Raw genomic sequence first — 15,890 nt, 5'->3', positions numbered from 1 at the left:
GGTGTTTGCTTTCGTAATGGTCTTGCTGGAATTGTTGCCTTAAATGCAGATCAATGACTGACTGAAATGAATACATTTAAAAAAATGTCCGTGTATTAGGGTTTTATTTGTGTTGCATTTGATAGCAAAAACGTGTCTAGGTCATTTTACTGAAAGAAATTTTCATAAACCACAATGCTTAGAGGAAGAATGGTATGTTTTTGGGCTGTATATTAGGTAAGTTTAACATCTCAAAAGTTTTTTTTTTGTTTGTTTAACACAGATTGAATCTTAAACAAAATTTTATTAAAAACTACTGTTGCTTCTCAGGTAAGCTGAAACTGATGTTTACCAATGATTCATATTTCTCTGTCAATGGTTGCGACAGAGCATAACACGAGAAGGCGGGGCTACAGATATCTATTCCCTTCAGTCATTGGTTGCCTCAAATCACGTGTGTTGTTGTCAAGATGGCGTCTCCGAATGGAGGTAAATTTTAATTCTTCTTTTCCCTGGTAGCATTAGTTGTTAATGTAGCGGTGCAACGGACCAGTTAAACCGTTATGCTGTTCAGCATATCCTCTTAAAGAATAAACAAATTGAGTTTCAAGATAAGCTTTTACCTCGGAATAGCGTGATAAAATTGTTTAGAGTCAGTCATTAGCAAGCTACGTGTAAGCGACATCAGTTACTGTATTAAATAATTACGAATATAATGGTTCAGCGATTACGCGAAGAAAACTTTTTTCTGTATCTTGCATCTATTTTTTAAATATGTGTTTTTGTATATTTTTGTCAAACATTGCTATTCAATGCAGCTAGTTCAGCTTGATCATAATAATGCACTGCTGAGTAATCATAACTTAAACTCCCCCTCCAATGTGACCAGTCATAACATTACTTGTATACTAAATATTATATCCTGAATAACACGTGAAGATTTCTGTTCCCAAAGTCGCAGCATTTAAACTCACCTGTATTATTAAATTAATAATATCTGTTCTATTATTGATTCTGTTCTATCTGCTTATTTATTTTTATTTATTTTTTCTGAACCAGTGTTGTAATAAAAAGTATGATTGTTTTTATAGGTGAGGACTTTGAGTCCTCTCTGCTGAGTTTTGAAAAACTTGACCGGGCTTCACCTGACCTGTGGCCAGAGCAGTGTAAGTTTGATTGTCTAATGTTATTGAATAGTACTTTATATGCCACATTCACAGATGTTTTCACATATGAGCCAAAGTTACATTGGTTGAAATACACAGATTATTACGGTAGCTTTTTTTATGTATCTGAATGTTGTTTGAAAGTCCCATGTACTCCTTTGATATTTTAACAGTACCGGGTGTCTCAGAATTTGCTGCATCCTTCAAAAATGTGAGTAAAAAAATCGAATTATAATAAATTATTTTCAAACATGAGAGATGAATTTAAGACTTTTGTTTGTTATTCCAGCCTATCACAAATTCTCCGCCCAAATGGATGGCTGAACTGGAGTCAGAAGATATTGAAATGTTGAAAGGTCTGTTGCCTTTTCCATTAAGTAAAACAAATTAACATTGAGCCTCTGGATGCTTCAGTTAGCATTTTATTGTTATGGTCCCATGTGACCGATGCTTGCTTCAGATAAAGAGCTTAATAAAGTTAGATAAATAGAAATGTGAATTAAAAAAAATTGGCATAGGTCAAAACAGACTAGATGTGATTGGTCTTCTGGTTTTGTTTTAGAATTAGGAAGTTTGACCACAGCAAATCTGATGGAGAAGGTGAAGGGACTGCAGAATCTGGCTTATCAGCTGGGCTTGGAGGAGTGTAAGTAATCTTACCTCTGGTTTCACAGACAAGGCTTAAGCCTAGTTCCAGACAAAAATGTATGTTTGAGCTGTTTTAACGGAAAGCAACTTGCACTGATATATCTTAAAATATTTCACTGCCATTGTTTTGTCTCAAGCACCAGTAAAGTTTTTTTTCTAAAGTTTTGTTTATAAAAGCTACTTAAATGCCCTTGTTGAACTAAAGTCTAACTGGCCTCAGTTTCAAACAGTCAGTGCATCAGTGCACCGTTTATGTGACTTTGTAAAGCCTCCACTAGATGGCGTTATTACCAAAGAGGGGAAAAATCATTCACAAATGCAAAAGCATGCATCACATATTAAGACATTTTACACATCTACACTTTAAACACAAATTATTGGTCAGGAAATTATCAAAATGTAATCAAATTCTCTACTTAAATCCATTGCTGCCTCAGATAAACAGAATGAAGTTTTTGGCAGAATATGGGAGGTTTGATTTCCGAGTGGTTCAGCAGAGTTGTGTGGAGTGATTAGTCACAATGAAACATGAGTTGTGTGGTGATGCTCCAGAGCGGTGTCTTTGAAAATCTGGTAAGAAATATAAATGCATCTCTACCACAGTAGAGCATGGAGGAAGACCTGTCATTATGTGGGGAGATGTTTTAGCTGCTGGTATTGAGCTACTTCACTGAAAAATGTTGCAAAATGCTTTTCTTCCCACAATTGAAAAGTTGTTTTCTAAAGAGGAACGATCAGATGTTATTTTTCAACAAGACAATGCTCCTGCTCAAATTGCAAAGACAACCAAGAAGTGGCTTGAGAACAAGTCCATCAGGCTAATGTTTTAGCCTGGCCAGATTCCAGATTTGAACCCTAAAGTGAATATTTGGTCTCACATTAAACTCAAACTAACTGGGAGACATTTTTCAACTACTCATGAACTGTTTGAAGCCATTAACATTTCCTGCAAAAAGCTGTCTTGCAATTTTACCCACACGGCTTAAAAGGATTATGCCCTTTTTACGAAGTCTTGATTTTGTTTTTTGGGGTGTACTAGAATATGTTTTCATGCTTTTTTGTTCAAAACACATTATTTTTCACTTATTTTACATTATTACAGCACCTGTCTCCCCAGTCTAGAATGCGTTTTTTCGATGAAGCCCCTCCTTCTGTAATATGAAATGTGCTGTGATTGGTTAGCTGTCCCAGTGTGTTGTGATTGGCAGCTCTTAGCGTGTGTTCTGGAAATGTCACGCCCCTTCATAACCGCGAGCTCTACTCAGATGTAAATATTAACGATGGCATCAATTTCAAACTATTTCGAGCCCGATTCAGAGCCTGACAATGTTAACAAACAAGAGGATTGTGCTGAACGGATTTCAAGCACAGACTTCACAGGGCGTTTCAGAGTGGAATGTTGTTTTTTGTCATTTTCTTATAGAGACAATGTTATCCACCATTTAATCATATTTGTCGGAAAACTATGCTAAAACAAACAGTAATCAATCACAAAATCATTTATAATTTTCCTAAGGGGCGGTTTAACAAAAGCAAGAGCTTACAAAAGCTAAAGTAAACACTAGATCAATACAAAAGTAATGTTAGTTAACAGGCTACTGGAGGCAAAGCTTTACATAATAGCTATCAAATCAACTATATAAAACTTATAATTTTAACTGTTAATAGAAAACACAACTACAAATAATACAAGTTGTGATCCATAAACAACAGATTGTCCCGACAAAATGGGAATGGCTACGTCTTTCAGTTAAACTCTCTAAGTTCATCAGCCTTAGGACAAACTTTTTACGGGGTATAAAAAACAGCGACAACAACTCTTCCTCTTCTCTAAAGCAGCCCAACACGGCCTCACACCCTTTGTTGCTTGTTCCCGGGGGCAGGGTTTATGTACATTTTAGGGTTCATGATGTCACCAACCCAGGAAGAAGCCCGTTGTAGTCCCTACCAGCCGTTTGTTGTAGTCCTTAAAAAAACGATTTCTGTGAAATAAAATATCTCCCTTTGCATTGAACTTTGAGCGTCGTAACTTTGCAGATGTTGTTTATGCTCAAACAGCAACATTACACACTAACTAAAGTTAAAAAAGTGAAATCACAAATCAAGGACCCCTTTAAACTTTTAAAGAAAATAAAGGGAAAGCTATTCTGTGCTAAGCTACTTTATCTACAGTTTTTGTGTAATACTTATTTCCTGACCACTGATTTGTGATTAAAATGGTTAAGACCATTAAATAATTTGCCATTTTTGGCTTGGCCCGTTTTTCTTTTGCCCAGGAGGGTAGTCAATCGAAAAACAGTTTCCCCCTGCTGTTAGATTTATGATACAGGTTCTTTAAAACACATAAACTATTATAAATAATCTGGAATGTAAATCTATTTGAAACCTACCTGAAAAATGACTTCCATCATTACTCAAAAATATATATTTTTTTATTAAATTTTTTTATTTGATAAGTCTCAAATGAATCCCCTCTCTATATTTAAACAGAACTGGCTTGTTGCCCAGTGGCTCTGAAATGTTATATCACAGAATTGCTAGATGTAGTCTTAATCCATACTGGCAGGATTACAGGAAAGATAAGTGTTTTCATGATTTACCAAATGAAAATGGGCATCAGATGTACCAGATCTTGCACAATTTGAAAGTGACTACTGCAAACCATTTGTAAACACTTGTTTCAAATATTTTACATTCCATCTGACAATTGTGACCTTTTTGTGCGGCATGTTCAACAAGATTTCCTTTCAATGAGAAACGTAGGGTGAATTCAGGTAAAATCTCAAAGTCAAAAGTTTAAACTTTACCCTTTTATGGACTCTTTTCACAGACTATGATGAATCTTTTTCACATATCTAATAAAGTTTTTCATATTTTCATTTTTACATTTTTATAACGCTATACATCGTGTTATATTACCTTGTCAGTAAATGACAAAAAAAAAAAATTATCGCTGCTGCGAGGGTGTTTATAATACAACAGCTGAGGGAGAGATGGCAAATTTGACATCTTTCTCTATTCTAACTGCTGTAATCAATCTCTAACTTAACTATGACAACTTACGCTTCTGAGAGCCCCAGAAACATGAAAAGGGTCCATTTTGAACAACTTTTTTTAATCTGAATCTACATAAATTCAATTTAAAAAAAACATACTCATTTATTAATTATTCTATTACATTTGAGTGAAGGGGATCTCCATATTACTTATCTTATAATGTCTTTGGTTGTAATAACATAATGTTATATATTAATACTTTCCTCTGTTTTTTTTTTTTTTTTTCACTGAATATTTATTAGACCAAGCATAAGTTATGTTATTTTGTGGATATTTTTAATGCATTATTTCATGTTTTATCATTTAATATTTAGAATATCCTATAGCATTTAATTTTTTTTCTATGAAAGTGCATTAATGCTGTCTAAATGCAGATTTCTGGGGTTAATATCCCTCTTTTGGATTTAGCTTCCATGCCACCTTTGCTATGTAACGATGGCAAGTAGAAAGGCACAACCGGAGTCTTTTCTGCCTCCATTTAATATGTTTGACTTTGCACTCAGTAGGCTTCATAGCAGTGTAATAAGTCAACCTAGATGTCTCCACCCTCCAGTCATTTTGTCCTCTGATTTTTTTTTCATGGTGACTTCTGTAGGAATGCAACACACTTCAAGACATTTATTCTTTTTAACAGGAGTAAGAAAATTAATTTCCAATGCTGGAAGCAGGGGTCCTCTCCATCTAATATATAACCTGTGCACGACAAAACTGTGATTTAGTGTGAGTTTGTTTACACATTTGTTTCTTATATATCTTTGGCTATGCCCACACTGGTTACTTAAGTCTCTGGTCAAACTTGGTGCTGTAATGTGGAAAATATACTGGTGAAGTGATGAGAGGTCTCCTTGTGAGTTCACTGTTGATTTTTAAAATCTCCATCAAGACGCATGATTAAAGTAGGCTCGTTCAACCAAGATTATGCCAAACATAATTTGTCACAGCTCTATGCTATTGAGCGAAATAATAGTTAGAAAATACTCAGCTGCATGAACTCCACAAGTTTTTGGAACATTAAATTATGTTTCAAAGGGCGTCTTGTTATTCAGTGGAAGAAAGAAAATCTGACCGTCGGTACAAAGGCATTCAATCTGAAATATTTCATATTCATTTAAGCCGTTCAAAAGTTGAAGAAGTTTCAGTCAGCAAGGATGCATTGCATTGATTTAAAGTGACAGTAAAGACATTTACATTTTTACAAAAGATTTCCGTTTCAAATAGAACTTTCTATTCATCAAAGAATCCTGAAATGTATTACAGTTTCCACAAAAATACTGATACAACATTGCTGAAATGTTTCTTGAGCTGCAAATCAGCTTATTAGAAAGATTTCTGAAGGATCATGTGACATTAAAGACTGGAGTAATGACTGCTGAAAATAGTCTCACAATATTACTGTTTTTACTGTATTTATCATATTGATAAGAGCCTTCTTTCAAAAACAAAAATTGTATCAACCCCAAACGTTTGAACAGTAGTGTACATTATGATGTTTCCTTGTATTACAATTTTCAAAATCTTCAGTTTAGATGAAAAAAAAATTCAGATTCACAATATAGGCATTTGGACCCTTCTGTGTACACATGTGTAACAACATGAATGTAAGGGAACTAAGCTGTAATCCACTCTGTGCTTATATCAATTCATTATATTGTTCCGCATCATTTCAGTATTCTATATTTCAAAACCAAAAAGATATTGTAAATAAGCGTACTCATATATAATGCCTCCTACTCTGAGCAGACAGATCTGAAATTATGATTATCATTCGGCTCAGAGCAGCATTTAACGCAGCGCCCTTTAATGCGGTGTGGTTTAATTTTCTTCCTTCTCCTAGCTGTCAGGGGAAGCCTTGTAAATCTGAGCTACTTTTTCATCATGTTTCTTTCTCTCTTCTGCGCCTTTAAACGAGCTGACGAGAGGTAGTGTTAGGAGACGGGAGGGTGTGGAGGAGGAGGAAGATTTACTGCACCTTTGGCTTGACGGCCATTAAAGTCGTGATCTAGTTAATGGGGATAATGCAATCAGGCAGTGAAAACTCACCCCAAAGGCAAGGTTATCAGCCACACGTTTGTTTTATATATTTATTTATTTTTTCAGCTCGGGCACATGCAGATGCTGAGCCTTTAGATGCATTAGCCGGCCGTATATGTTTGGGGTGGAAAAATATGAATAACGGCAGCATATATTAAGCTTTGATTAATCATGGATTTATGTTAAGCTTAAAACATATAAATAAGAGTATACTAAGTATTTTAATAGCTTGGTGTTGAGTGGATCAGCACATTTTCTCATCTGTAACTGCTACATAAAGGGCGTGCGTAAAGCTTATGGGGGTGCGACCATAGGCTGATAAGGATATCATATGCATGTGTATTTATTTGTGTGTGTGAGCGTGACATGTGCCACACCAGTCTCCTTGGGGACGTTTACCCCCCCTCTCCTAGCTGAGTGACGCCGATCAGGGTCATTGTGGGAGGGCCTGACGCGTGCCTACCCCTCCAGCCCCCCACCAGTACCCATCTGCTCCAGGCCGTGATGAATGCTGCTGTCGGGGGGCTGCTGAGCATGGTCATCAGGCCCATCCGCTCCCACAGGACCAGTCACTACACTGATAAGTACTGTTATTGAAGGTAATTGAATGGAGAGTGCTCCTCTGGGACAGCCAGGCCTCAGGCGATGCTGATGATATCTCTGATTCCACTGCGGCGGCTTGCACAGATGATGTAACACACTTGTTTACTTGAGTAATTGTGGGGGGGAGGGGTTATTTTTTAAAAGGGGTGGTAAATGATTTGGAAATATTTTGTAGGTATAACAAGATTACAACTGCGTTTTTGTGTGTTTTGAACCAACATAAGCAGCAGGAATGTAGGAATGCATAAAATGATCCCACTAAGGGGGTTTTCAAAACTTCCTAACCCTGAGGATTAAACATGAATAATACCTCAGATCGTGAAGCTTGTTGAGGAGAGGTGGGCTATTACCTTTATAAGTGATGCGATTTAGGACTACTAAAAACCTTTTAAAAACTCTGGCAACCATTCTAGTATCATGGCGGCATGTTTTGTACAGTCAAGTGGCACTCACATTTTCTCCAGAAAATTTAGTAATTAGTTTGTCTAATGTTTCCCCAGACACATATCATGATTTATTACAGATGCTACGGTAGGAGCATAATGGCTCAATGACAAAGAGTGTCTACAATAATGAAAGAGAACATTCTTTTTCAAAAATCAAGTTTAAACACACGTGCCAAATTTAAAAAAAAAAAAAATCTGTTTGTATTCATGTTGGTTTCATTGGATTTATTTTGTGTACCAAGACATTTCTCAAAATGACTAGAAATGTCATGTGGTGTAACAATCAAGTAAAAAGCTATTTATATATATATATATATTACCACCTTGAATACATGTTAGTGTGTTTAAACAGTGTTTTAAATATATAAGATATTATCTGACAAAATTATTTAGCAAAAAAAGCAAACTACAGTTACACAGGAAAGCTCACAGGAAAAAGCATACATTGACTAAAACATAAGTTATTACTATTTTGATGGTCCTCATGTTTTTGCATGTTTATAAATTTTGTATGACAGCCTTTCCAAAAATGATGTACAATTTGGCATGTTTCATTGCGTTCTCAAATTAAACAATTGCTTAATTTAATCATATTTTAATAAATGGTAGAGATGTCAGTTTTCCTGTAGGCTGGGTATATCTTTTGCCACTAGTGTGTGTGTGTGTGTGTGTATAAACAAATATCATGAAATATTAATTAATTATATATGTTTTTGAGGAGTCGCACCACATGCCATTTCACAACCTGCCTTATAATAAACAGGTCAAATGATCTGATATTTTAGAGACTTACTGACCTTGACATGCACTCATGTGTCTACAGGTGGCCTCTCTATGATATCATTTCCTGGGTTTTTTTTTTCTGCATGTTGGTTGCAACACATTGATTTTGATTTGGTGGACCAAACTTTTTAAATATTAATTTGCAGTAAAGACATTTTGTAAACATGTTTTTCACAATAAATAATAAAAAGGAAAAAAAAATCAGTTTTTTTAAATGAGGCTTTTTCCTTCATTAATATCAAGACAGTTTGACATGTTTGACCTCCTTACCTCCAAAAATGTTTCATTTTAATACAGAAATTAAAAATATGCTCAGATGCCAGTGAAGTGAATTGTGTGCATGAATTGTATTTTTTATGTATTTTTGAACAAATGAATAGATCCTCGCTCAAAAACTGGTTGTCATGTTGTTGACCCATATGTGGTGCTCCAGATGCATATGATAAATATGAAAGATTCAGGAAGGAACAAAACTCTGGCTTGCAACATTCAAGAACCTCCTGCTGTTCAATCTGTTCTTGCACCGAGTATGAAGGTCAGACCCGTCCAGCGCTAATGGCCCCAATGTTCACTGCCTCCTCCCCTAGATCAATCTCTTCTCTATTAAGCGGAGTGTGTCGCTGAATATGATTGCAGTGATGCTACCCTACCCTAGTAATGTGCTTCCATCAATCCATCAGAGACACCCGACCGCAGGGGCAAGCAGTTATGAAGTGCTGCTAGATGACAGGCTGAGCTGGGGGAAAGCTCTCCTCGACTTTACTCTCCTCTGTCTTCCTGTCCTCTCATCTTCCCCTCCCCTCACACAGTCCTGCTCGCTTCCTGCATCTTTATGGCTGATATAGTTGCAGAATGAAGCATGCATGTTTGAGGTATCATTCAAAATATAATCCTTAACTTCTGAAATTGAACTGAAAAATACCTAAACATTCCAACGCTATCTCACGACCAATTCGTACGAATTCGTACGAATGATAAAAAGTTAGCTAATTCGTACTAATTCGTACGACCTCACTCGTACGAATTTGTACGATTTGTCTAAACCCACGTGATGGGTAGGTTTAGGGGCGGGGTCAGGGTAAGGTCATTCGTATGAATTCATACGAATTGGCCAATTCGTAAAATATGTACGATTTTGCAAAAAAATTCGTTCGACCTGACTCGTACGAATTCGTACGAATAAGCCACCTCGTAGAATTTGTACGTTTTCCCGTGAGATCGGGCTCAACATTCTTAAATCAAGATACATTTGCTTGAGAAGCAAAATGAAAAGATATAGTCTTAGTCTATAGATTATAGTGTTTTCTATAAGAAAAAAAGAAAAAAAAAGTGACTTTATGCTTAAAACAAGAACATATGGGGTAAGAAAAATAAGTTGTTTTCACTTTAAATTACGTTTATTTTTCTTACCCCATTGGCAGATTTTTTCCTTGTTTTAGGTATAAACTCACTTAATTTCAATAATTTATTTCAGAAAACACTTAATACCTTAAGTACAGGGTAAATTCACCCAAATTGAAAATTCTGTTACCATTTACTCTCATGTCGTTACGAACCCGTAAGACGTTCGTACATCTTGGAAACACAAACTAAGATATTTCAATAAAGCCTGAGAGATTTCTGTCCCTCCATTGACAGTCCACGCAACTACTACTTTAATGCGTTAAAAAGTTCATTATGAGATCGTAAAACGAATCCATTTGAATTGAGCAGATTTTTGGACATGATTGCTTTATATGATGAACAGATTGAATTTCGGGATTTATTCACATATAAACATTCATCAACTCACACAGCAGTTATGATAAACGGAAGCTCAAGCATGTTCGCTTGACGTGCAAGAACCAATGAGGTTCATCGTGTTACAAAGCACGTTTGAGCTTCTGTAAGGTAGAAGGTTTTTTTCTTGCGCGTCAAGCAGGTTCGGTTGAGCTTCTATTTATGTTCTCTGATCAATTTTTATATGTGAATAACCTAAATTTAATCTGTTCATCATATAAAGCAACCAAGTCTCTACAAAAATTTGGACTAAACCATTTAATTCATATGGATTAGTTTCACGATCTCTCTATGACATTTTTTTAAGCGACAAAGTAATAGTTGCATGGACTGTCAATGGAGGGATAGAAATCTCTCAGATTTCCTTAAAAATATCTTCATTTGTGTTTAGAACATGAACGACAGTCTTAGGGATTTAAAACAACATGAGGGTGAGTAATTGACCATTTCAATTTTTTGGGGTGAACTAATGCTTTAAGTAATTTTGCTTCTCAAGTAAATTTCTCTGAATTTAAGAACGTTTAAATATTCGCACTGCAATACAAGTAAAAAATACTGAGTAAGAAAATCATTTTTTGCAGTGCATTAATTAATTCACTTTGACCCTGACGTGCTATGACATCATTCAGACTCTTCGACTGCACAGGTACACCCGAACGCGGCTTAGAATTTAGACCAGTAAAGAGGGAAAGTGGAGGGAATTCATCTAAATCGCTCTCCCTTCTCTGTCCTAGCCACCACCTCTGTCAACAGATCGGAAATGACACCTTATTTCCATAAATACATTAGGAATTCATTGGATTTTCTTTCCCAGCTAATCATAGCGCCTGTGTGAAACCTTTTAGGGTTTTTAATGAATGAATTTTGACTGATTGCCTATTAATAAGGACACCTCTTGAACAGGGATAGGCTGTGGCAGGGCTGGCAGTGTGCGTGAGTGCGTGTGTGTGTGTAATGATTCGTGGTGTCAAGCGGCTGGAGGGAGGGGTGAGAAGAGGAGAGCTCTCGGCTGGGACATTAAGAGGAAGCAGTGGCTCCCTTGGGAAATCACTCACCATGTCTGCATCTTAAATATCTCTGTGAAGTATCAATAAGTAGGTAATTGAATTTTGAACACAAACATGAGCATCAGGTGTATGTGTTCCAACGCGGGACGAGAGGGTGGGTCTGTGTGCGAGCGTGTGTCTGTCCTCCCCCGTCCCATGAGGCTTAGGCAGCGAGAATGGATGTTAAATCTATTAAATAAAGATTACTCCCCGTAATAGCCAAGTGGCAGTTTCAGATGCGCAACAGGGGCACGATTAGTGTGTTTGACTTCTAATGAAAGTGAATTGGGACAGTCAGGTTTTGGAGAAAATTCAGTTTAAGGTCCAGGAATTCATTTTCTCCTCGGGGTTAAAAACAAGCCGTCTTGTCTCCAGATGTGCTTTATTGGCCTCTAAAAGATTCCCAAGATAAAAGAGCATCCATGACTGCTAAACTGTATTCATTTTGAAAGAAATTTGAAAGAAAAGTAACATATAATTGATCATATTTCATTTAATGTGTCGTATGCAGACCAATGCATATATTATTTTATATATAAATGCAATAATCTATTGTAAATATATAACGTGTGTGTGTTTGTGCGTGCGTACATGTATGTATTATATTATGAATTTGATATTAGCATAATATCATGATGAATAAATTACAGGTGTATATATATATATATATATATATATATATATATATATATATATATATATATATATATATATATATATTTAATAGTTTTAATATAATATTAAAATGTATAATTTAATATTTGCAGATGTGTATATATTTATCATAATATATTTTAATTATATACAAACAAAACATTATTTTAAAATAACCAAACATTGCATAACCGTTTGCATCACTTTGATTTTGCTCATATATCGGCTTATTTGTGTTACCATTATTTTGCCTATTAACTCATCATGAAGCATATTTGCTTCATTCAAATATGAACAAGTGTACATATACCATCAAGAAGATAATATGGCCTCTGGAATCCATAATATGCCATTTAGTATGGATGTCACCGGCAACAAGCTGCTGATTAACTAAGTACAGAATTAGTAATTGACCTTTCTAATCAACTAAACAAATCTCTAACTCCTGCTAATCAGTATTGATCTGCCCCGTCCAGTGACAGCACCAGCTTTGTGTGTGTGTGTGTGTAAATGCACATACTTGTCTTTGTGTGTGTGTTTGAGCAAGGCTTGCTGGCAGAACCCTCTACACTCCCCTTTTTAATCTAACTCACTCAATGCAAATCATTTCTCTTCTGCTCTGACGGGAATTGAGGATAAATGGAAATCTAATTAATGAGTGGATCAGAGGGGTGCACTCTGGTGAAGGGGTCTCATGGGAGAATGCTTGGCCAGACAGACTCCTGTATTGTTTTGGACAGAACATGTGAGGGAGATTGGGAGAGGGGTAGTAAGAGTTAGAGTAGGGTTGTTAGTTCAGCTATGACGAAGCTCTTTCCCCCTGTTTGTGGACCCCTCCAGAAACCAGTGGCCCATTTAACAAAACGTTGCCCTATCATTGACATTAAACCTGGGATTAAGACACACATATACTTATGGAAAGCACTTGAGGCACTAATCTGTCACATTGACACTGCATTTGGATGGTTAATGACTAATATCTTATAATGCTCATCATTACGTTTTTCACTTATAATGTTGATATCTGTTGTGTTAATATACTGAAGATTAAGATGACTTAAAGGCTTTACTCGTAGCTTTCTCAGGAATCTAATGGGAGACAAATCTCTACTGTTTGAACCTATGCCAAGGAAAATAGAAATAGTCAAACTGCTCTTTATTCCTGTGAATTTTAACTTTTGATGTACAATGTACTTTTAATGTGAGATGTTTTATTGTAGTATGCTTGTTCCGTTTGTCTAGTTAGTTAAGCTTCATTCAACTCTTGTAAACTGGTTATGACACACACCATGTTACATTCAGTGTGTGTGAATATAAATTTAATTAAAAAGAATATTAAAATAAATGTGTAATATTCTAAAATACCTTTTAAGTACATTTAGTATATGTAAGTAAATTTTAGGGCCAGTAGGTTTGAATAAATTAATACTTTTATTCAGCAAGAATGCATCAAAAGTGACAGTAAATACATTTATGGTGTCACAAAAGATTTCTGTTTTAAATTAATGAAATAATGTAATGCTGTACTTTGAACTTCCATTCATCAAAGAATCCTGAAAAAATTTTTTATCATGGTTTCCACAAAAATGTTTACCAGCACAACTGTTTTCAACATTAATAATAATAAGAAATGTTTCTTGAGCACCAAATCAGCATTTTAGAATGATTTCTGAAGGATCATGTGACACTGAAGACTGGAGTAATGAAGCTGAAAATACAGCTTTGCATCACAGGAAAAGAAATTACATTTGAAAATGTATTAACAACAATAATAAAAATATATATATATTAGTTATATAATAAGTTCTAAATCTAAATCCAAGATGGAAAGCTAAAGGTGATTCCACTGATACTTGCTCCTGTCATTAACACGCCACACAGGGCAGCTTATCTAAATTACAATTCCACCACATTATTTCATTAGCTGCCGCCCAACACCGTCGCTTACCCTGTCCTTCACTCCAATCATTTTCCTGCCTGAAAAACACACCCAACAGCTCATCAGTACCTGTGTCAGCCTGACCCCAGGAGGGGTCCTGGCTGTTACACCTCCATTTCTAAACGATAAGGAGAGTGTGCTGTATATTATGTTGATGGAGTTTGGAGAATGAAGATGAAATTACTTAATGTGCATCTGATAAGATTTGGAGACTTTGTCTTTCATATTACAGTGCAATAACCTGTTGACTTTATTGTCCTTATCCAGCCCGAGAAATGACAAGAGGGAAATTCCTGAACATCTTGGAGAGACCCAAAAAGTGAAGACCCAGATGGCGACCGCTGACCTGTCGGGACAGCTACCACCTGATTGTGATCTTGTGAGGCAGAAAACAGTAGCATGATACATTAGCTTTTAAATGCTTTCAATAAGCTTTGACTGATTTGGAATCAAAACATCACAACAGCAATGCATCAATATATTTTGTATATATGTTCTCAAAACGTTCTTTAAATGACAGGTGCTGAGTAGAAAGGGTAGGATAGTGGTGTGCTATTCAGTAAATGTTCATAAATGTATTTATTTTTCACTCTACTGTGTTTAATACGGTGTAATACAACTTCAATTGTTTTATTAAAAATTCACTTTTGCTTAAATGAAGTACAGTTGGTCGTGTTCGCCTACATGCCCTGTCGGGAAAAATGCTGATCTTACCGGTTTATTTTATTGTTTGTTTTTTTGTACTTTTTAAACACTTTTGCTTTTTGCATCTGCTAGTGAGGCTTTGCTTCCCATTGGCCAGCCAATGACATTTCCTGAAAGTAGCTTCCATGAAACAATGAGGGAGTTCATGAAGTAGTGTTCAAACTTTTAATTAGGGCAATAACTTCATGCCTGTGCCACTCCAGCGACTGCTCCATTAACGTCCCTCTTTTGCTCCGGACATGTAAAAGGCTTTGACGTGAGTGTGCTTCCACACCAGTGCAAGGCCATTTTTTCTATTTAATGGGAATTGGAAGTTTTGAAGGCCCCTAGTACAAAACATTGCATAAAAATAATATTGCTCATTGTCATCCCTGTTAACAAGAGTTGACATAATTACTAGGGCCATTTCTTCTCTAATTAGCACACTTCCAGGGACATTGGCGCGAACAGTCTGGGAGAAAAGGGAATCAGACAGGCATGCTGAACGGCAAACAAAGAACGCTCTGGCGAGCGTAATTAGGTGAGACAGTGGCCAGGACTGTTCTCGGCTGGAGATGTCGTAGAGGCTGCGGTTGGCGAGTGTTCGCTCCTGCTCCCACCAATTCTTAGGGGTGCGCCTCTCCCCCAGTGTCTAATAAGCCCCTAATTGTCTTTCTGATTCACATAGAACAAGGGAGCTGCTGGTTTAAACCATTCAAAACTACTGGTGTCTGATCCCGCTCTGGAGGCCCCAGATTTGCCCCTCATTTTTTAACGGTCTAAACAAGCTTATAAACAAGTTTAAAGAGAAGTGAGCTTGCAAATTCTCTGAAAAACAACCTTAACCTCTGGCAAATAGTCTCACAAACGTATATTTTTCTCTGTACTGATGTTGATCTTTTATTAAAGGCCCCGATATACTTCAAGTGAAACCAAAGAACAAACTGCTGTGACGTCATTTCAAACAAAATAAGGCCGTTCAAGTTCATTTGAAGTTTGTTTCGAGAGTTCAAAACTGCTTGCAAACTTTCCGGAAAAGTTCACTCTGGCTGGTAAACACCTTCAACCTATCATT

The 15,890-nt window shown here is 36.3% G+C and overlaps 1 protein-coding gene across 1 annotated transcript; it reads left to right on the top strand.

Moving 5' to 3' along the window:
* The first annotated feature begins 369 nt into the window (after nucleotides 1–369).
* Nucleotides 370–14,796, top strand: lin52 (lin-52 DREAM MuvB core complex component). The gene is made up of 6 exons (XM_084392612.1): nucleotides 370–468; nucleotides 1,071–1,145; nucleotides 1,319–1,356; nucleotides 1,435–1,501; nucleotides 1,708–1,791; nucleotides 14,399–14,796. The coding sequence occupies exons 1-6, from the start codon at nucleotides 450–452 to the stop codon at nucleotides 14,452–14,454; spliced, it is 339 nt and encodes a 112-aa protein (XP_084248738.1). The 5' UTR covers nucleotides 370–449; the 3' UTR covers nucleotides 14,455–14,796.
* The last annotated feature ends 1,094 nt before the right edge of the window (nucleotides 14,797–15,890 follow it).

This window comes from Rutilus rutilus (assembly GCF_951802725.1).
Source record: "Rutilus rutilus genome assembly, chromosome: 21".
Taxonomy (NCBI): domain Eukaryota; kingdom Metazoa; phylum Chordata; class Actinopteri; order Cypriniformes; family Leuciscidae; genus Rutilus; species Rutilus rutilus.
The sequence above is the reverse complement of the archived record's forward strand: the minus strand, read 5'-3'. Positions and strand labels throughout refer to the sequence as shown.